Here is a 21,350-nt window from a genome sequence, read left to right as displayed (position 1 = left end):
TTTGGGTTTCAATTTCATTAAGTTCTGCTCTGATCTTAATGATTTCTTTCCGTCTGCTAACTTTAGGATTGGATTGTTCTTGTTTTTCTAGTTCTTTAAGGTGAAGTGTTAGGTTGTTCACTTGCCATCTTTCCATTCTTCTGAAGTGAGCATTTAATGCGATAAATTTCCCCCTTAGTACTGCTTTTGCAGTATCCCACAGGTTATGGTATGATGTATTATTACTTTCATTAGTTTCAATAAATTTTTTGATTTCCTGCTTGATTTCTTCTTGGACCCATATGTCATTAAGTAGAATGCTGTTTAATTTCCATGTGTTTTTATAGTTTCCAGAATTTCATTTGTTATTGATTTCTAATTTTAATCCATTGTGGTCTGAGAAAATACATGGGATAATTCCAATTTTTTTGAATTTGTTGAGACTTGATTTGTGACCTAATATGTTGTCTATCCTGGAGAATGATCCATGTGCTGATGAGAAGAAAGAATATTCTGAGGTTGTTGGATGGAATGTTCTGTAGATATCTGCCATGTCCAATTGGTCTAGAGTATTGTTTAGGTCTTGTGTTTCTCTACTGATTCTTTGCCTAGATGATCTGTCCAATATTTACAGTGGGGTGTTCAGGTCCCCTGCTATTATGGTATTAGTGTCTATTTCCTTCTTTAAGTCTAATAGAGTTTGTTTTATAAATCTGGCTGCTCCAACATTGGGTGCGTACATATTTATTATTGTTATGTCTTCTTGATGGATCAATCCTTTTATCATTATGTAGTGTCCCTCATTGTCTCTTTTTATGGTTTTTAGTTTAAAGTCTACTTTGTCAGATATAAGAATAGCAACTCCAGCTCGTTTTTCTTTTCTGTTTGCATGGTAAATCTTTTTCCATCCCTTCAATCTTAGTCTATGTGAGTCTTTATGGATGAGGTGGGTCTCTTGAAGGCAGCATATAGTTGGGTCCTCCTTTTTAATCCTGTCAGCCAGTCTGTGTCTTTTGATTGGGGAATTTAAGCCTTTTACATTAAGAGTTGTTATTTAAAAGTGTTGATTTATTCCTAGCATTTTATTGATTATTGTTTGGTTGTCTTAGGTGTCTTTTGTTCCTTGCTTTCTGATTTACTGTTTGTTTTCTGTATTTGTTGGTTCCTTGGGTTGTAGATAGCCTTTTTGTTTTCTCTTCATGAACGCCATTTTTATTATACTAGTGGGTTTTGATTTTTCTTGGGTTTTTATGGCAGTGGTAGTTAGTTTTCAGGAACCAAACCCAGTACTCCCTTGAGAATTTCTTGTAAGGGTGGTCGTGTGGTGGTGAACTCCCACAGTTTTTGTTTGTCTGAGAAATATACTATTTGCCCTTCATTTCAGAAGGATAGCCTTGCCGAGTAGAGTATTCTTGGCTGGCAATCTCTGTCTTTTAGTATTTTGAATATATCATCCCATTCCTTTCAGGCTTTTCGAGTTCGTGATGAAAAGTCTGATGTTAGTCTGATTGGGGCTCCCTTATAGGTGATTTGACGCTTCTCTCTTGGAGCTTTTAAGATTCTCTCTTTGTCTTTGAGTTTTGCCAATTTGACTATCACATGTCTTAGAGAAGACCTTTTTGGGTTGAATACGTTTGGAGATCTTTGAGCTTCCTGGATCTGAAGATCTGTGATTTTTCCTATACCTGGGAAGTTTTCTGCTATTATATTGTTGAATATGTTTTCAATGCAATCACCTTTTTCCTCCCCTTCTTGAATATCCATGACTTGGATATTTGAGTGCTTAAGGTTGTCTGATATCTCTCTCAGATTTTCTTCAATGCCTTTCATTCTTTTTTCTTTTTTTTTTGTCTGCCTGTGGTATTTCAAACAGCCCATCTTTAAGTTGAGAGTTTCTCTCTTCTGTCAGGTTCACCGCTGGCCGATCCGAACCGCTCTTGCCTCGCTATCAGTCTCTTCCTTGTTGTTCCTTCTGGTGGGCGGGCAGATGGCCCGGATTCCTCTTTCCCTCCGGTCCCCGTTGGAAGGAGACAGGGGAAGAGAGCGTGAAGAGAGGTCAGCACAGCCGCCGGCCCCAACCAGCCCGTTAAAGGACACTCATGTGGCGGGGGTTCTGTCGAGCAGTTCCGTTTATTATCACACAAGCACTTGCTTTTATATGCAGATGGGGAGGGGAGGTTTTAACATAATCCTCTCAGCTTAAAGGTCAAGAGCATGCATCCTGTCTTTATGCCTAGCTACTGGAATCATGCAGTGTTCACGAGCGCGGAAGTGCGTATTTGGCAAATAAGGGCTAAGGCAAGGTTCCCGCAGACACTCCCACCCTACTTCCTCCCAGCACCATCTTAGGCTGCCACGTTAATATGCCCTTGTGTGCCCATAATGGCGCCGCTTGTAATGTCACTTAAGGTGGCGTTAGTTTTTAAGGCCCACTCTTCAACTCCCGCAAGCCTGCTGGTTAAACTCTCCGTTGTGTTTTTTATGTCGCTGAATGAATTCTTCAGTTCGGCAAGCTCGGCTACATTTTTTCTCAGGGCATTGATTTCCTTGTAAATTTCTTCTTTCAGGTCCTGTATACTTTTCCTCATTTCATCATGTTGTCTAGGTGAGTTTTCTTGTATCTCATTCAGTTTCCTTAGAATTATCACTCGAAATTCCTTGTCAGACATTTCAAGGGCTTCTTGTTCTATAGGATCTAGAGCTTGAGAGTTATTACCCTTTCCTGGTGTACTTTCTTGAATTTTTCCTATTTCTGGTATCTTTTCTTTGATGTTTATTCATTGTGGCAGGGGGTTTTTCAGTCCACAGGTTTGACACTATTGTCTGACTAAGATGTTGCTGGGGTTGCCAATTTGGTATGGCTACGTCAGTGACTGCTTAGTTGCCACTAGTGCCTTGCATGTGTGGTTGCCTTGGGTCTTGGGCCTCTCCAGGGATCCACTTCTCTGATCAGCTTGGACTATGCCGGGCTGCTAGGTTACGGGGCGGTACCGCAGGGTGTGTGGTCTCTGCCGAGCTTCCACCTCCACTGCTGGACGTCTCCCTGTTCTGCGTGCACTGGGATGGGCTGCTGGGATGCATATAGGCACCACAGAGCGTGTGGTCTCAGCGGAGCTTCCCCTTCCCTAGGAGGAAATTTATGATCATCCAATTTAAGTTCCTTATTTGACAAATGAATAAATTGTGATTTTGAGAGACTTTTATTTTCCTAAAGACGTACAGATAGTTCGTGAGACAGCCACGCCTGGAACTCAGTTCCAAAAGTTTTTACACCATAGCTGAGGGAGTGGAGTGGGAGAGTAAGTAAGCAGTGGGTATCAGTTTGTGATGTGGGTCAGTATTATGATAAATTTTTAATGGTCTGAGAGGTGGGTGGTCTATGAATTCTGGGAAACATATGCAATATTGTATGTATATATGTATATGTGCATGTGTGTGTTGTGCATATGTGCATAAATGCTATAGATTGGCTGGAAATTGGACTTTTGTTGTGATTGCTGGTTTTCTAAAAATCAGATTGGAGTTTTGTAAGCCAGCTTTTCCTTACAAGAGGGATACCTTTGACTGGCAGTAGAGATTCATTTTGTTTATATTTTGGAATCTTTTGGGAACACATGCCTTAGTAACTTGATTGCCAAAAATTTCAGCTATCTTTGTTTATTTATCATTAACTTGATTTGTTTTCCAGAGCTCGTTTTTTTCTTTTGACACCAAATTGACTTTTAAAATAGAATGTAGTTATTGGAGGTTTTTTTCAAAGAAGAGGAAACTCAACTTTTCTCCATTAGTCATCCCTTTTAAGTCTATTGTGATTATTTTCGAAATGTTTCTCCATAGTATTCTTATTACATGATTCTCCTGATTCACTTTGATACAAACTTTCCTTGAAAACTCTAGACATTTTAAAATTCTTCATTTCTGCATTTGCCTTAAGCATAAGATCTTTAGTTATTTGGAATTTTTTCCTTTGGGTAGAATGGACAAGATTTTAAGACTTTATTTTGGCTTAAATAAATAAAAAGTAAAAGTCAACAACCTACTGACTTCTACATCAACATTAAGAACTAGAGTTCTTGTATTGCTTTGCAGTGCAATGTGATGTGTTGGACTGTCCTTTTCTAACAAGTCTACAGAAGAAGTTCCTCTGATAAAAATATGTAATTATCTTTCAGTTCTTTACCAGATATGGTGTAGACCAGTTTAAAGAGAGTTAGAATTATGTAGGCTTCTATGTGTTAGTCCAAGGAGTGAGACTGTCAATTCAGAAGAAGGGTAGGAACAGGGAAGAAGTGTAGAAAGGCAGAATAAGGATACTGTACAGCTTTCTAGCTCCTTCCAAGATGGATTTCTAGATTGAAGCTTTAATCTTAGTGTGAAGCATTGGCTATTCAAGGAAAGGAGGATTAATCTTTATTAGAAATAGTTATAAAAGTGGATATTAGGCCAAATGTTTTTTTTGCTAGTACACTTTTTCCTAGCAAGTATTACTAAGGATTTCTCTATCAATAATTTTTATATTCAACCTACCATCTATAAATTTTGACTGGAGTTATGAGGCAGTAAGGATTTTGAATTGGGTGAAAGAAATGGCTTACCGTAGCATCCCATTAAGAACATCTTTAATCATGAAAGTCAAATAAGAGACATAATAGTGAAGATTTCCAATCAAGGTGGTGGAGTAGATGGTACCCGGTACCACCCTCTCCCACAGTCAACCAATTTATAACTTCTAAAAAGCAATGACTGCCAAGCTAGGGCCACTGGAGTTCAGGGGAAGAGGAGGAGAGACATACAGAGTTCATGAAGGCAGGAGAAGCCATGATGAGAGATAGAAAGGACTGCTTCAACCATTTTGAGCCCTGACCACTTCAAGGCTGGCCCTGGTGAGCACATGGAGCAAGAGCTGGCAAAACCTGCAGATGTGCCCTTTAGATGAAGTTGTTTGGAGGCTGCAGGGGAGAAGAGGGCCTTGGTGGCCCCCAGGCCAGCAAGACCACTAACAGGGTCCCCGTGGACCACATAAGAGTGAGGGGCCACAGACAACTGAAAAAAGGAGCCACTCACAGGTTGGTGAGTCATCCCAAGGGACCAGTGCATGGCCCATCCCATGGGAAGTGTTTGGAATGCGAGGGGATGGGGTGGATGGGGGAGACAGACCCACCAGGGAAACACTGGGGCAGCATGGACAGCTGATCTGCCCTCCAGTCAGCGCAGGCCCACTCAGTGGAGACTGGTCAGGAATGTAGAACTACAGGGGGAGCAGTGTGCTGAAAAGACTCAGGCCCAGACCAGAGTTCCCACAAAACCCAGGTGTACTGGACCTCACAACACCCAGAAGTACATACAAGGTCAACATCTAAAACCTGAGCTGCACAAAAAGCCGTCCACAAAGAATCAGCAGCAAAGCAGCAATTTAGTTCAACCACAGGGCTCAAGTGCTGGTTCCTATAGGAAGTTCCCCCATTTTAGAAGTAATCAGAGAACAACAAATTAGTTCCAGTGAAGAGTTTAAGTGCTGGGAATAGCAAATAATCCAACACAGAACTGAAAGAAAAGACAAAAAACTCACAGATCAGAGACAAAGTTCTGATATTAACTAGTAAAGGCTAACACTACCAAAGACCACCCATAAACCTAGAAGGACTGGAAGCCTGGCTGGGCTCCCGAGCTGGGGTGTTGAAGGGTTGAGGGCCTCAGCCATGTCCCCACGACATCCTCATCCAGCCCAGTGATGACCACCAGGCTGCTGCTGGAAACGCCCTGGGCTCCCCAGCGAGGGAAGTGGGGGGCTGAGGTCCTCAGCCATGCCTCCTGATGTCCACTTCCAGCCCAGCAATGACCGAAGCACCATCTGAAGCCCCTTAGACTCCCCTGCTGGAATGAGGGGGGTGCTACGGGCCTTGACTATGTCCTCCCTCCCTCCTCCTTCTCCCACCCTGTCCCCCTTCTCTATCCCCTCTTCCCCTCCTCTGCAACTGCTCCACAACATCTTAGAATGTAAAATAATAATAAATAAATAAATTAAAAAAGAAAAAAGAAAATCAGAGTACAAGTTTTTTAAAATTTATTTGAAAAATGTTTCACATAGTCTATTTCTGGTTTTTTCATAAATGTTATTTGACAAGCATAATGAATGAATATTTTTAAAAATTACATTATTTCTGAGTATCATTAGCCAAGTATGATAATTTGATTAAATATGAGCTCATTTATTATCTGAAGTTTGGAATTACTGTATCATTTCTCACGGACACAGGAAGTGGGGACTATTGTTAAATATCTGTGTCTCCTGCTGACTGCAATAATTTCTTCTTGGTTTTCAGATTTCCTCCTTCCTCACCCCTGAAGCCATATCCAAAGAAGCCCCCGTACCAAAAAGATGTTATTAAATTTCCAGAATGGAATGATCCCCCACCAGGCACCTCACAAGAGAACATCCCAGTGAGACCAGTTGTAATGGTAAGTGCCATGACTAAAAGGCAGAGGGGCTGGCAGCAGGGAGAAGCATCTGGGAACCACCAGGCTTGGTCCAGTTCTTTCTCTTGGTCCTCTATGAACAATGGTCTGAAAAAACTTTAAAACAATATCATACCTGTCAACAGCTGAGATACCCATAACAATGAAAGATTGGCCCTTGCAGTTTTTAATTCTTGCCTGTTGACATTTTGAGTGAATATGTGGTAGCTGTTTTTTTTTTTTGTTTGTTTGTTTTTTTTGGTGGCTGGCTGGTGAGGGGATCCAAATCCTTGACCTTGGTGTTCTAACCCTGTGCTCTAACCAGCTGAGCTAACCGGCCAGCCCCCTGTCTGTTCTATAGTTATTCTTCTTCCTTTTTGTCCCTCCTCCTGAACTTTGTTGTAATTATAACCAGTTGAGAGTAAGAAGGTTAGGGCATGGAATATTGTGGAATGACACCTGACACAATATATGAACAAAGGTAGATTCTTCTGGTCTTGGAAAACCTCAGTTCATTGTAGAATAGACTACCTCTTTTTTGCATACTTTTTCCTTAAAAAAAAACCCCAGTAGAAGACTATTGAGATAGAGATAATGCTGAAAAATAAAGTACAGAGAAAAAATTTTATAAGGTGGTTTTAAAAAATTGTACTGATGCCAATGTTTTAAGTTAATCTAGTCTTATAAGACTAGATGTCCAAAGCATAGTTGTTTTTGCAAAGATAATGAGATAACCATTAGGCAGTGTAATTATAAAATTACAAAAACAAAATTTTATAATTATAAAATTATAAAAACAAAAATTTTTTTTCTAAAGAGGTTGTATTACGTCTCAGTTTAGAGAGAATAGTTAAGAAGCTTGGGCTTTATCAAAGAGGATTCAAGTAAAAGAGTGACATCAGTGACAGAAATGGTGGCTCCATAAGAGCGTGCAGATTTGTGAGTGATGGTGTGAATCTGGTTTAAAATATGTTTGATGATGAAGACGGGTTATATTAAATGGAAGTGTCTAACACGCAGAGGAGATGGAGATGATGGCCCTGGAACTTAGAGAGGTCATATCTGGAAGTCATACATTTATTCATTTAACAAAGATTTATTGAGTGTCTCCTGTATGCCATACGTTGTGCTAGGCTCTACGGATACAGTAATATGAAGGTATCACAAAAAGTTCATGGAAAAATAGAATTGGAAGATAATACGAATCTTTTCATGAACTTTTTTTTTTTTTTAGGAAAGGCGGAAGCACTTTACTGTGTCGGGGTGGGGGGGAGGAAGAGGATTTTAAATTATTCCCTTAAATAGAAAACGAGGAGAGAAGGGGTAGGGGAGCCCCATCCCACCAACCCCTGTTCCCTCTGTCCATTAGCCCCTCGGTTGTCCCCCAGGCTGTCCCCCTAGGCAGTGGCTACATGGGCATGGGCATGGGCATCTCATTGTACTTGTTCATGTCCTCTCGCTTGTCAAACATGGGCTCTGCCTCATTAGCATACAGGTATTTCATCTTTCCCTCAGTGAAGATGCTGGTGAGCACCACCATGACAGCAGCACTGTGGGGATGAGGATGAAGGGGAGGGCTAGGGAGGTGGCTGTGGACATGATGGCCCAGAGCAGGGCCAGGCAGAGCAGCTGCAGGGCTGTGAACAGGTGCATCTGGAGGGTCCCAACCTTCTTGACGTAGGTGATGTCTGGGTGGTGTTTGGGTGGCATGAGCAGCAGGTGCAGCTGCTCATAGAACTGGATCCCATTAGGGGAGGTAACTCCCATGTATAGGAAAATTCCAAAGAGCACAGCCAGGGGGACCTGCTGGAGCACATCCCAGATAACCATGGAGAAGCCCACAAGCAGGGTGACCAGCAGCCCTGTCACCCACTGCTCCTTTACTTCCTGAGTCTTGGGCTTGTCCCCAGGCGCCCTAGCTTTGCTCATGAAGGTGAGTGCATTGGTATGAGTGATGGAGTGGACAGTGGCAGCAGCCAACCAGGGCAGGCCAAAAGCACAAATGCCCCCCCATGGCCACCAATGAGCAGCAGGTCCAGGTGGAAGCTGGAGCCATTCTGCAGCATGTGCTTCTTCTTGGGGATGATGAGCATGGTGATCTGTGTCTCCAAGAAGATGAGGATGAAGGCCAGGTTGGCAGGCAGTAGGCTGGCCACCATCATCCACACAGGGAAGGGGCTCTTCTCCAAAGGGTTGATGACCAAGCCCCGCTTCTCTGGGGCCATCATTGAGACCACCGGGCATGCACAGCTTCTGGGCGAATGTGTCCTTGAAACCGTAATCCATGAGCACCATAATGAGGATGGCAGTGGGCACCCTGAAATCTGTGATCACCCACTGGATCTGGCCAGGAAGAACTGGCTATTCTTGAATTTGTGCGGGAAGAAGATGATGAAAAAGGTGCCAGCTATGAGCACCAGTGACAGCAGGGCTGTGTTGGGCTGGTCTCAGGGCCTCCTCTGCCCACACTGCCTGGCTGTGCTGCCGTTGCCTGGCCCCAGCGTGGCTCCTCCCAGCTTGTGTTGCATTCTCGCCACTGTCTGCCTCAAAGCTGTTGGTGACAGAATTGCTGTGGAGGGGATGCTTCTGGAAGATCTTAATCAACTTGTAGAAGGTCTCCTAGATGAAGATGAGCAAGATGAGGAAGGCAAAGATCTCCTGTGTAAAGTGGGAGATGGAGCGGACCAGAAAGCTCCCCTCCAGGGCCACTATGAGCAGGGCCAGGAGCAACAGCCAGAAGCCCATCCACACCCGGCCCACCAGTACTCCTGAAATTGATTGCTGCTATAGAATGAGTGATTGCTGCTATAGAATGAGAAGAAGGCCTCCTCAAAGTCCAGCAGGGGCCTGGAGAAGCCAATCACCAGCAGTGGCGGAGCACCCAGCAGGCAGAAGAACATGCCTTGGAGCCAGGTGGACATGATCAATTCTGACACCCCTATCAGGTCCAATGTCTTCTCTCCCAGCAGCCCACTGAAGGTGATGGCAGGAGACAGGGCGGCAAAGTAGATGAAGATGACAGCAGCCAGGCACTGGGGGTTGAGTGCGTCGTGAAAGTCATTTAGGTAGTGGGGATAGCAGTGCAGCACTTCGCAGATCAGTCCCCAATGGACCAGCCCGTCCTCCGAAGGGGATCACCTTCAGCTGCACCTGCCACCTTTACATCTGCAGGAGTGCCTTATCATGGGCAGACTTGGGCTCCAGCCCAGCCCCTGTGGGCCACAGCCAGCCGTGTTCCTCTTGCTTCTTGAGCATCTGGCGCTAGAAGTGGGTGACGGAATGCAGCAGCTCCTCACCCTGCTCTTCCGAGGGCAGCAGCATCACGCTGCAGTCCAGGAAGGCGTTGATAGCGGTCAGCAAGTCATTCTGATTGTCTGTCAGGTAGGCTGCCTTGTGGAATTGTTTTTCAGACATGAGGGTAGAGACGGATTGCCAGTCTCATGGTAGCCCATGTTAGTGTTGCTCGGGCCTAGCAGCAGGAAGAGGAAGTGCACGGGCACCTCCAGTACTGCGTGCTGCTCCATGGCCTCCCATAGCCACACGAAGGCCATGGTGGGGCAGGAGAGGTACTCCACACAGCCCGCAAGGACCACTATAGCATCTGCGCTCTCAGAGGTCTTCTCCAGCAGCTTCAGCTTGTGCATGGACTTGGAGTGAGTGATGCTGGCTGGCGGGGCTCAAGGTGGCATTTACGTTCTCCCTCCACCTCCAGCCGGGTCTCGGGAACACCTCCAGTGAGAGGTTTGGTGATGTGGGGGTCACTCTCAGCCCCCTGGCTGTGGTGAAGCTCTAGCAGGGAGCCCAGGGAGTCGGCAGAGCTGTTGCGGGGAAAGGGGAAATCTTTCTCGTCACTGTGGTGGCTATGTTTCAGCAGCAGGGCCTGCAGCATGTTGGCTCTGTCCTCGGCCTTGATCTGGTCAGAGATGACCATCTGTCCCACCACCTCGTGGACCATCCCAGGCAGGGACTGCTGGTCCAGGTCCAAGAGCACTGCTCCCTGGGCCAGGGTCTGGCGTAGCTTCAGGAGACTGAGGAAGGAGAGGGAGAGCCCTCGTGAGCCTTCCCTCCTCCATGGCCTCCTCAAATTTGATGCAGCGGGCTGTTTCCCGACACTGAGGCTCCTGGTTTTTGTCCAGCAGCAACTCATTCAGCTCCAGGTACACCCACCCCCCGGGGATTGTGGGGGGCCCAGGGTTGGGCCAGGCTCCTGCCCTTCCCTGTCACTCTGCATGGACCCTCTAGCATTCTTCCACACCAAGTGCCATGGCACCCCAGGAATGTCCTCAAACTGCTGGACTTCCTGAGGACCAGGTCAGCTGTGGCCAGCGTCTGGGCCTCACTCTTGTCCGTGGGGACGTGGAACAGTAGTGCTTGCTCAGCCCCCATTGTGTTCCCCATGCACCTCCTCTCCTAAAAGTTGTAGCTGTGATGTCCAGGCTGGGCCTTGGTCAGGGTCCACTCCCATCACTGCTGGCCACTGCCACCATCTCTTCCACCAGGGCTCCAGTCTGGGCTTCTTTGGTGGCCTAGGAAGCCGCCTCCTGGTGGGGCAGTGGTGCAGGGGGAGAAGGGCTGGTCCTCTCTGCCTTCTGGTCAGTGCCTTCATCATCTTGGAGAAAGAACTGCACCGAAGAGGGTGTGGAGACAGGGATGGCCGCTTAAGGCCTAGGCCTTCTCAGCCTCACTGGCTTCTTCCTCTCTTCCTCTCCTCAACAGCGGGGGTTTCCCAGGTGGGGGAGGCTCCAGGGCGCTCTTGAGGCTTCCATCCCGGGCCCTGAGGTGTCTTGCGGTGGTGGGCATTGGGAGGCAGGTGAGTGGACAGTGGGTGATGGATGAGCTGGGAGGACTGGCGGTGGTGCTCAAAGTCTTCCTGCGGCCTGACTGCTCCCTCCCACGAGACCCGGCCTCCTGTAGGATCTCCTTAAACCCTCCACGCCCAGGGTGCAGTGAAGTTCATCTTTATCCTGCTCAGCGAACCCCGGTGTCCCAGGACCCACGCTCTCTGGCTCTGGCATGCAGAACGAATCTGTGCCCGAGGCAGGGTGCTGGGGGGCGGCACTGCTCATGGCCAAATCTTAACCCTTTTTTGCTGTTGCTGTAGCTTTCAGGCTGACAAAGTGGAGGCGTAACGTGGGTGGGCGAGAGGACCAAGAGCCGGCCAGGCAGGCAGGGCACCCAGTCCTGGGAGGGAAGGGGCCCGGCTGCCTGCCACACTAGGCTTGTCCCTGCTCAGGATCCTCAAGTATGAAGGGCCTAGAGTGGCCCTTAGAGGCAGCAAGTGCAAAGAGGAGAAATTTATCGTTAGAAAAGAGGAGAACAAAGAGGGAAATAGAGGAGAGGACCCAGTGAGGAAGGCTGCAAGGAGCCAAACAAAAAACTGAGCAGAGTGAGGAGGAGGAGCAGGAGTCAAGGCCCCAGGCTTGAGGGAAGTGACAGGGATCAGAGAGGGAACGATAAAGAGCAGGCGAAGGAGGGAAGTGAAGGCCCAGACAGAAATAAGCCCTAAGCTAGTTGTACCAGGGAGGGGTGTGGTGGGGAGGGTGAGAGCACAGGCAGGAAGAAGAGGGAGAGAAAGAACTCTGGAGAGAGCCCAAAATGCAAGCAAAGGGGCCATCCCCAGGGCACGGGCACCCCCTCCCCCGGTCTCCCTGCGTGAAGGGCAGGAGCCCAACTCCACTCAGTGGGAGGGAGGAAGGGACAGTCAGTGGGCACATGCTGGGCAGAGCTTTATAATGGGGGAGGGGCACATGCTGGCTGGGAGGGGGTAGGCACAAAAGCCCTGAGGTTCTTCCCCGGAGGGGAGTCTGGATCTCTCCCTTCCCTAGCCTGGGGCCAGGAAAATCTGAGTGGCCCTCCCTCCTGACAGTGACTGCAGGGAGTCTGGGGAGGGCAGCTGTGTTGTGGGGGGTGGGGGAGCAGAAGAGGAGCTGCAAGGGAACCTGATCAGTGCAAACTGGGGTACCCATTTCTAGTGGGGAGAGTACAGGGGGGAACCCAAGGCTCGCCAAAAGTAACGATACTGCAGCTCCCCAGTGTGCTGTTGGGGAGTTGGGGTTGCCCAACTTGGCGGAAAGATAGGTTTGTATGGGTCAAACACTGTAGGTTGGGGGTCAGCCTGGGGTGTGGAGCCTGGCCAACATATTCCTGGCAAGCTGTCCAACTCAGCTGGTGCTCTCTTCATCTCCTCCTCAGCAGGCCATCAACCAGGGCACTTGGAGGGGGGACCTGATCTGCTTGCTCTGGACTTCATGTCTGTGGGTCTCTCCCTGTCCTCTAGCACCCTTGTGTGCTCCCCTGTGCCCATCCTGGGGCACAACCCTGCTGCTCCCAACTTCTCCCAACTCAACTTATCTCCCACCTCCCCTACCCACTGCGGGCAAGCCAGCCCCCTTCCACAAACTTTTTGAAGTACTCTCATATGTGACACATTTGCTGTAAATGGGCTCCCAGCCTAGTGAAGCATACAATAAAAATAGACTGTTAGAAAACAAGGTGGAAATACTCTAAAAGAGTAGGCACAAAAGGTATTACAGGACTATTTATTTCTAACGAGAAGTATTTGTTAATGTCTAGTTGATAGTTCCTGTCTTAGGGAAAATTAAAATATAAGCTCTGAGATCAGGTACATTTCTTCTGGGACGTTTGTGTTTAAATACCTAGTATGACCCTGTAAGTATGAATTCTTATTCAATAGGCAGTTTTTTTCATTATAAGGTCATATGGTGTTGTTTGTACAAAAGAGATAAAATCCTATATTAAATTAATGTGTTTTTATGTTGCTGGTATGACTTCGCTTTTCTGTTCTACTTGGTTCTGTGAAGTTGTAATGTTCCTGTTGTCACCACTCAGAAGAAGACCAAGTGTTCGTTAGCATATTTCAGTAACCACTGTTCAGAGCTTTGCACCAATGACAGCAGCTATTGTTTTCAATTTCAAATTTTTCAGGAGTCCTAAAGTAGTATACCAGAGTCCCAGATTCATCAACTTTTTTCCCCCAAAACCTTATTGTTAAGTTTCTTCCCTGGCCATCTGTATATATATCTGTATCCTTTTTTTTTTTTTTTTTTTTTTAAATAGCTTCTCTCTTGTATTTTCTTGTTCTTTCCCCCTAAATGAGGTGGTAGAAGTTGTTGTATATAACTCCACCAAAGCTTGGGCTGCTGCTTCTTGAGGATTGTCCAAAGGAAGAATGGGAGAGCAGGATGTCTCCCCAGTGGGGCTTTGATGTAGTCTTTGGAATGATAAGGTTAATAGTCAATAAACAAACAGCTCATCTTTCTTAAAAAACTTGAGCTCATCATTCATTTCTTCTATATTACTTTCTCTCTTTCTGTCTCTGCCTCTAGTTTTCTCGCTGTCTTTTGTTTTCGTCCTTCATCTCTCTGGCCTAGCCATTTTATAAAATAAAATAGAGCGAATAAAGTCATCTGTTGTGTTAGCTGAGGGGCCAGTATAACCCGAAGGGTAAGAGTGTGGGCTCTGGGGGGCCGACTGCTGGGTTTGAATCTTGGCTTCTCCAATTATGAGCTATTTGAGCTTGTTTCTCTGTTTCAATCATTATGTTCATGTCTGTTTTCTTATTGGTGAAACTAGGATGATAATACTACCTTGTGAGGTGGGGTTGTTGTGAAGATCAAGTGAATTCATACCTATAAAGTACCTATAATAGTGTCTGGTATGCAGGTGTTCAACAACTGTTGAGTACTTTTGCTATTATTAATTTATTTAATAGAATTATTTATAGGCAAAGAAAGAAAATAAATTATCCATGATGTCATCTAGGGAGAATTGCTATTATTAACATTTTTATTTTGTATCCTTTTTTCCATGTATGTTTTCAACACAAAAATTAGATCATACTGAGCTGTTTTGTAGCCCATGTTCTTCACTTAGAATGGTGTCAAGTATTTAATACCATGAAAAGATGGGCAAAATGCAACATTTAGTATTAGACATAATTAATGTATTTATTTGTTTAGTCTTTTACTGTTAGGTATGTACTATGTTTCCAGTTTTTCAATGTATAAACAGTGTAGTAAATAATACCTTTGCAGATAAATATTTGAATATTTTCATGATTACTGTTTTAGAATAAATTTTGGAAGGCAAATGAAACAACTTATATGCCTGCCTTCAAAAATAAGCACCTGGTTTAGATACTTAAAAAGTCACATACTTACGTGGCCTTTGAATTTCTTTGGTAATTTAGTAATTTTTCAAAAACAAAAGCAAAAATCGAAACCAAATAAAGCTTTTCTGCTTCTTTTTTCCAAATTAATAAGATTTTCCTCTAATGTTACTTTTGTAAAAAACTATTATAGAAACTCTTTGTAAATGACTTCTTATGTGTTTTGCCTTTTAAAGGTTAAACTTACTCTCAGTGATCACCAAAAGGAGGTTTTATGACTTGTGTCTGGTAGCCCTAATGTGAGAAACAAGGCACTAAGAATATTGAGGTGGTAAAGCTTAGGGCAAACTATTTAAGGTCTCTAATCTTTAGTTCATTCCTCCTTCTCTTCTCTTTGCCATCTTCAGCTGTCCTTGTGGTGCTCTTGTTTTTCCTGCCTTTTGTGGACACCTTGCATATGGGGGTTGTGTACCTACATTGTAACTGCATATTTGCTTATAAGAAATAAAGACTTCTTGAAAGTAATACACTTTAGTTTTAAATAGTCACTCAATTTGGATAACATGTGAATTTGGATAGGTATTCCTTGACTTAATTTCAACGTAATAAATTTTATTTCACTGCTACTTCACTGATTAGTTGGAACTCCCATAGGAAAAAATAGCTAGTTAATGTCATCCTTATTTCCATAGTTCTTTTGTAATTCATGAATATTGATTTATAATATGACCTAATTTTAAGAGTCATTCTTTACTTTCCTGAGGCCCATGCAAAGAAAGTTTATATTTCTAATTATTCGACTTATGATGGGGTTACATCCTATAAACTCATTGTAAAATCAAGAAATTGTAAATCAAGGACTGCCTGCATTATTTCAAATTGAATTACAAATAGATCAGTGACATTTCTCGTAAATTTATACTACCTTATACTGAAGTATTTATTCTCTCTCTTTCTGCCCTTTTTTCTTCCTGTACTCCTTCTTACTCCTTACTTCTCCCTTCCCCCCAATAGAATTCTGAGATGTGGTACAAGCGTCACAGTATTGCTATTGGAGAGGTGCCAGCTTGCCGTCTTGTTCACCGCAGACAGCTGACAGAAGCCAATATAGAAGAGATATGGAAGTCTATGACATTATCATAGTATGTGCATTTGATATTAATGAGAATTTTTAGTGATATTTTTCTATTTTACTTCTTCACTACTCTGCATATTTAATTTTCTGAAATTATGTATAAAAAATCTCAACTTTGCATTATTTGCTGCTATCCTGCTTAGCAAACATAATTTAACTGAATTCTGGGGATTTTCTATTGTCATTCAAATAACAGTTAAGAGTGGGAGTTCAAAAGTTCTTAAACTTTTTAGTAACAAGAAATTTTAAGCTTAATAAAACACATAATGGAAAATTTGGTCTAGCTAGCTGATATACTATAATTAAAGTTAACAGTGTTACAGCAAAATTTTTTTTCTCACGAAGATGTATTAGCAGCACTTTGTCACCATTGGATAAGCTAGTTTTTGTATTTATAATATTTTTACTTGCAAAATTATTTTCTCAGCATTCAGGGTGTTATATTATTCAATCAGTACAGCAACATGTTAATGGAAAAAGGATACCTTTTAAGTTTGTTTTATCATACTCCATTTCTAGCCTTTTTACCCCCAAAAGATTGGGGCAAAATGCACGAAAATAATGCATTTTAAAGATAGATCTTTTGCAGCGCCAGGTTTTTGGGTAAATAATGATTTTTTACAGATAAGTAATTGTTATTCATCTTTTTAGTTTACAGAAAATCCTTGGCCTGGATTCCTTAGAGGAAGTTTTAGACACCAAACTTGTCAACTCCAAATTCATCATCCATAACGTATATAGTGTCAGCAAGCAGGGAGTTGTTATCCTTGATGACAAATCAAGTAAGTGCATCAATACCATTTTGTTCTTGGCTGACCGAGTATGTTGGCTGCATATGTCCATCAGCTCCCATTTGACCCATTCCTAAACCCTAAATAAGTTTATCCCCTCATTACGTATATACTTCTCCCACTTCCTAACACCTTTAAATTAATTGTTTGGATTAAGGAAATATCATAAAATGATGGGTATATAGGAGTGGAAGCTTCAGCAAAATCTATCCAGAGACTAGTTCTGTTAGCCACCCTGGGCATTAAGTGGTTCCCGGGAATTATCCCCTGGAAAATCCCTGAAAAGTGAGTACATTTAAGACCTAACAGAGTTTGAGTCATTTTTCAGATGGGACCTGGGGTCCAATTGCATTTAGGGTTCTCAGTTACCTTTTTGTTATGGTGTCTCTGTGTGAGATTTTCTGGGATAGTCTTGGTTTTTGTCTATTTTTTTCTTTTTAGTAAGGTAGCTTTGTAAATGTTGAAGGTGCTTTAATTTTTTATACCTTTTCCTCTAGGCCAGTTTACAAATCAGGAGAAAAAAACACTCAGCAGCCACCTAACCTGTTTTTTTATTTGGAAAAATATGATGGTACCTATAGTGGACCACAATTCCCAGACTGATTTTAAAACTTTTTCCTATGGGAAAGGGTTGGACCAGAATGGAATGGGCTCTTTTATTTGTTCTTCCTTTAGTTCAGACCCTGGATGCTGGGAATTGGCTAGAATCAGAATGACCTTTTTGGATGTGGGAAGATGGTATAACACTTATGGAGTTTTTATACAGTACTATTAAATTTAGGGCTGGAGGCTCCTGGGCAGCAGACAGTATACCAGAAATATCCTGAGCAGTTGTAGGAGGGAAAGAGGTTTTTCTGGGCTATATTTCCTGACAGGAGTAGAACCTGTCTCTGAAACCTGAAACACTTTCCCTTTTAATAGCCTTTTATATCAGAAATGGAGGACAACAGGAGACAGAAGTAGATTCGTGATGACTTCATGAGTTGTCAGGTTAATATTAACTTAGAAAATTAATTTCTCTAGAATGAGGAGAGTGTAGCCTTTGAAATCCATCTAAAATCCTTCCACATTCTCTGAGTGTAGCAAATTAATACTTTTAGTTACCAGTTAGATAACTAGTCATCTTTCATTTTATCAAGTGAGTTCTTCAGAAAGAAGAGAGCGTTTTATAGGAATCGGGTTCACTAGATGTAACTCAATTCAACAAGTGTCCTCCCAGTTTTATAGAAAGTGGAGAAGATGAGGAAGTGGAAGGCTGTGTGCTGTTCCATCTCATGGGATGTCTGTAGCAGGATCAGGAGGGAAGAGATCTATACCAGATAGTTCAGCTGGGAATTTTTTTGTAGTCATGTTACTATTAGTATTTTAAGGCTGACCTAATACTAATAGCCTAATGTTAGTATGTTGGTGGAACTTTCTTGGCCTACAAAATTTTGAAAATGGAAACATGCAAAATGATACTTATATTGGATCTACAGAATTTACCTTTTTTGGGGGGGTTGGTATTTGGTGAAATTGTTTCACAAATGCGTTTGATGACTAATATTTTTGGCTTTTTCTGTTTTTTCTTTTCCTTCTATAATTCTTAGGATAATTGATTTGTTTTTTATGTTCCTTTGGAGCAAATTATCAAATTTTTTCTTTCTACTAAAGCTTTAAAAGGTACATCTTGTCCTTAGAAAAATTTGTAGGCATGATTTATACAGGCACATGTTATAACACTGCTGCTAAGGAAAGATTTCCATCTTTTAAATGTTCTGATACATAATTTGGTGATTTGTGATTAGCAGATGTGTTTCATATTACTTGAGCAAATAATATATTCTTATGATACCAGGTATGTATGTAATTCCTGGAGTTATACAGAATATCTTCTTATTTTTGTTTTTCTTGCAGAAGAACTTCCCCATTGGGTGCTGTCAGCTATGAAGTGTTTGGCAAATTGTAAGTACTAATTATATGACAGTTTTATGAAATTAACAGAAATTAGTGCCTTGAATTAGAAAATATTTCTGCTCAATGGCCTGAACATTGATTTGACACCTGTGAGAGTGGCAGTTAATTGTTTTGAGACTACTGTGCTTTTAGTGAAAATTGGTGGTTTAGTGAAAGTGCTGAGTTATAGATCAGTTTTAAAGGGATTTAGTGCTTCCATTTTCTAGTGGATGTAATCACTCATGAAGGCCACACTAGTTTTAACTACTTCATCACAGGAAAGAAAGAGATTAGTCATATTGCATTTAATATTGTAACAGGTATCTGCCTTTTAATAGTCTGCAGGTTTTTATTCCTAAAACCTATGTATTTATTTCTAAAACATATATTCGTAATTATCTACTGTATTTACATCATCGGTTTGTTCAGCAGATCTGGTCTATTATTGGCTTTTCATAGAGCAGCACTTTAAGTGGGAGAGGAATGTTTTAGAAGACTGATCTAACTGGTGTGTATGATGGTTTGGAAGGAGAAGAACCTGCATGCAGAGAAACAAGAAAGGCTGTTTCAGTAATTTGGATATAAAATGAGGGGGCCTGCACCAAGGTGGTTCCTATGAGGATTTTCATAGATATATGAAATCCATTTCATAGGCACATGATTTCCGTTTCAGTGGATATCATAGGCACTGTGAAGGAATGAATTGTTATAGTATCTCACTGATACTACCATTTTCCTGGGAATTTTCAGAAGACTTAACCCAAAGAAGGGATTCTAATGATTAACAATTGATGTTAGTGAGAAAAGTTCTAGTTATTTTGGCTGACTGATAATGGTGATATTTGTTCTACAGGGCCTTTTGAGTCTCAGATACCTCAGAGAGGTAGTTTTCTTCCTTTCTGTGTAGGATTATCATGTACAGAGGTAGATGTATAAATTCTTTAATTAGTGGACCCTGAATTATTGATTTAATTGGGGTTAGTTTTGTTTGACTATAGAATGAAACTAAGATAACTTCAGCTTAATGTGGGTATTCTTAACGGTACTATATGGATAATGATTATATATTATTCTGGATGTGATTAGTAACATTACTAATGTGCTTTGGGTTTAACTATAAAATTTTCATTGGTTTTTGGTTAATATTTTGGAAGCTCTGAGGTGTACAGTACTGTGGTTTTAGCTTGGGGAAATAGTTTTTATTCTTCCTATTCAATCACTTGAAGTGAATTAAATTTAAATTATATCTTTGGCCAGAGCTGGCAACGATGAGATAGAAGGTATAAATGGGAAGTTAAATTATCCATTTCCGAACTTCTGGCAAACCAAGGATTTGGAAGTTGACTGGCTGGGAATGAACATAGCTGCCAGTACAATAAATCTAGGCTAGAATATGTTGTAAAATTATGGTAAGATATGTTTATGATGCTGAATTTTCAGTGATGGCCGAAATGTTGTGAAGAGTATAATTTTCCCTCAAGGAGGATGTTTATATAAAAGCCACAAAACTCCTACAGAAAGGTTAGAATAACTGGAATTAATTATCAGTGGAGAGTAAAAGATGTAAGGAGTGACTTAGTAATGATCTTCATGTGTGTGAGGTGGTGTTTTAGTCCATTTTGTGTTGCTATGACAGAAATACCTGAGACTGGGTAATTTATAAAGGAAAGAGGTTTATTTGGCCTATGATTCTGGGACAGCTGCATCTGGCATGGGCCTCAGGCTGGCTGCTTCTACTCGTGGTGGAAAAATAGCAGGCAGCTGGCGGGTACAAGCAGATCACATGGCGAAAGGAAGCAAGAGAGAGAAGCAAGAGAGAAAGAGAAAAGGTGCCTGGGTCTTTTTAATCAATGAGCTCTTGCAGGAACTAATAGAGCGAGAACTCACTCATTAATCCCCCCTCACCCAGGGAGAGCATTTATCCATTCATGAGGGATCCACCCCCATGCCTCAATCAGTTTCCAACACTGCCATGGTGGGGATCAAATTTCCACATGAGTTTTGGAGGGGACAACACATCCAAACTCCATCAGGTGGTGTTGTATTAGGTGGAAAACGTTGGGAAAAGGGAATGTCTTACATGTATCAAATGCAATGCTTGGCACATAAACATTAAAGATGTTTATGTGCCAAGGAAAAAAGGTGGCCAAGGGGTAAGGCCAGCCTTTTGAATAGGTTTATAAAATCACTAAGTTTTCCAGAATATCACTGACCCTCAATATCTACTTCGAGTACATCGAAGTCATGACCTGTTCCTTGTCCTTGTCCTTAGTAAGTCCATATTCCCTTATAGTCATCTAAAAGGAAACAGAAAGGATAGGCTGATTTTATGATATTTTGAAGGACTGTTTCTTCCTTTTCTGTAAGCCAGCTGCTGCTCACTGCTTTCTCTCTAGGCCAGTCTGCATTTATTGCAGACCATGTGCATGTGGGCCTGGATACTTTTGTTGTTGGCCAGCCTCAACACTGGCTAAATAAATACAAAACTTGATTTACTGTGTTTTTCTTCTTTGTGCCTGCAGGTTCAAATATGAATACAAAAAAAGTCAAAGCATTCTTTTTGCAGAATCTTTCAGGAATAACATAAAAAAAAACTAGATTAGAAAAATATTCTTAAAGTTCAAGATAATTAAGAAAGGAAAGATCTTAAAAATGTGGTCCCCTCTGATAGGGCTCACTATATACTAGTTTTTTTAGGGAAACTTTTTTTGCGTATTTTAATATAATGATGAAATAATCACAGAGGGGTACAATTGCTTAGAATGAACCACATACTTATCCTGGTAGGGAGTAATTCTAGGCAATGTGTATTGCTTGCTGAGATATATCAGCCTAATTATTTTAATTGACTAAGCTTGAGCTGTGTCAGAGGATAAAGCAAGCAAAAATGGTGGCTACATTTGCTGCTAGGTTCATGTGGTACCAC

The 21,350-nt window shown here is 42.5% G+C and overlaps 1 protein-coding gene and 1 pseudogene across 2 annotated transcripts in view; one reads left to right on the top strand and one right to left on the bottom strand.

The window, feature by feature from the left end:
* The window catches only part of DEPDC1B (DEP domain containing 1B), a 94,170-nt gene that overhangs the window by 33,524 nt on the left and 39,296 nt on the right, over positions 1-21,350 (top strand). For both annotated transcript variants that reach the window (XM_063086485.1, XM_063086484.1), the window contains exons 3-6: positions 6,303-6,438; positions 15,578-15,705; positions 16,350-16,480; positions 18,386-18,433. In XM_063086485.1, coding sequence (XP_062942555.1) covers positions 6,303-6,438; positions 15,578-15,705; positions 16,350-16,480; positions 18,386-18,433 — 443 coding nt within the window. The remainder of the gene's footprint in view (positions 1-6,302; positions 6,439-15,577; positions 15,706-16,349; positions 16,481-18,385; positions 18,434-21,350) is intronic.
* Positions 7,844-14,082, bottom strand: LOC134369440 (anion exchange protein 2-like; annotated as a pseudogene).

The sequence above is a fragment of the Cynocephalus volans genome, chromosome 2 (genome assembly GCF_027409185.1).
Source record: "Cynocephalus volans isolate mCynVol1 chromosome 2, mCynVol1.pri, whole genome shotgun sequence".
In the NCBI taxonomy this organism is placed as follows: domain Eukaryota; kingdom Metazoa; phylum Chordata; class Mammalia; order Dermoptera; family Cynocephalidae; genus Cynocephalus; species Cynocephalus volans.
This window is presented reverse-complemented; position numbering and strand designations above follow the sequence as displayed.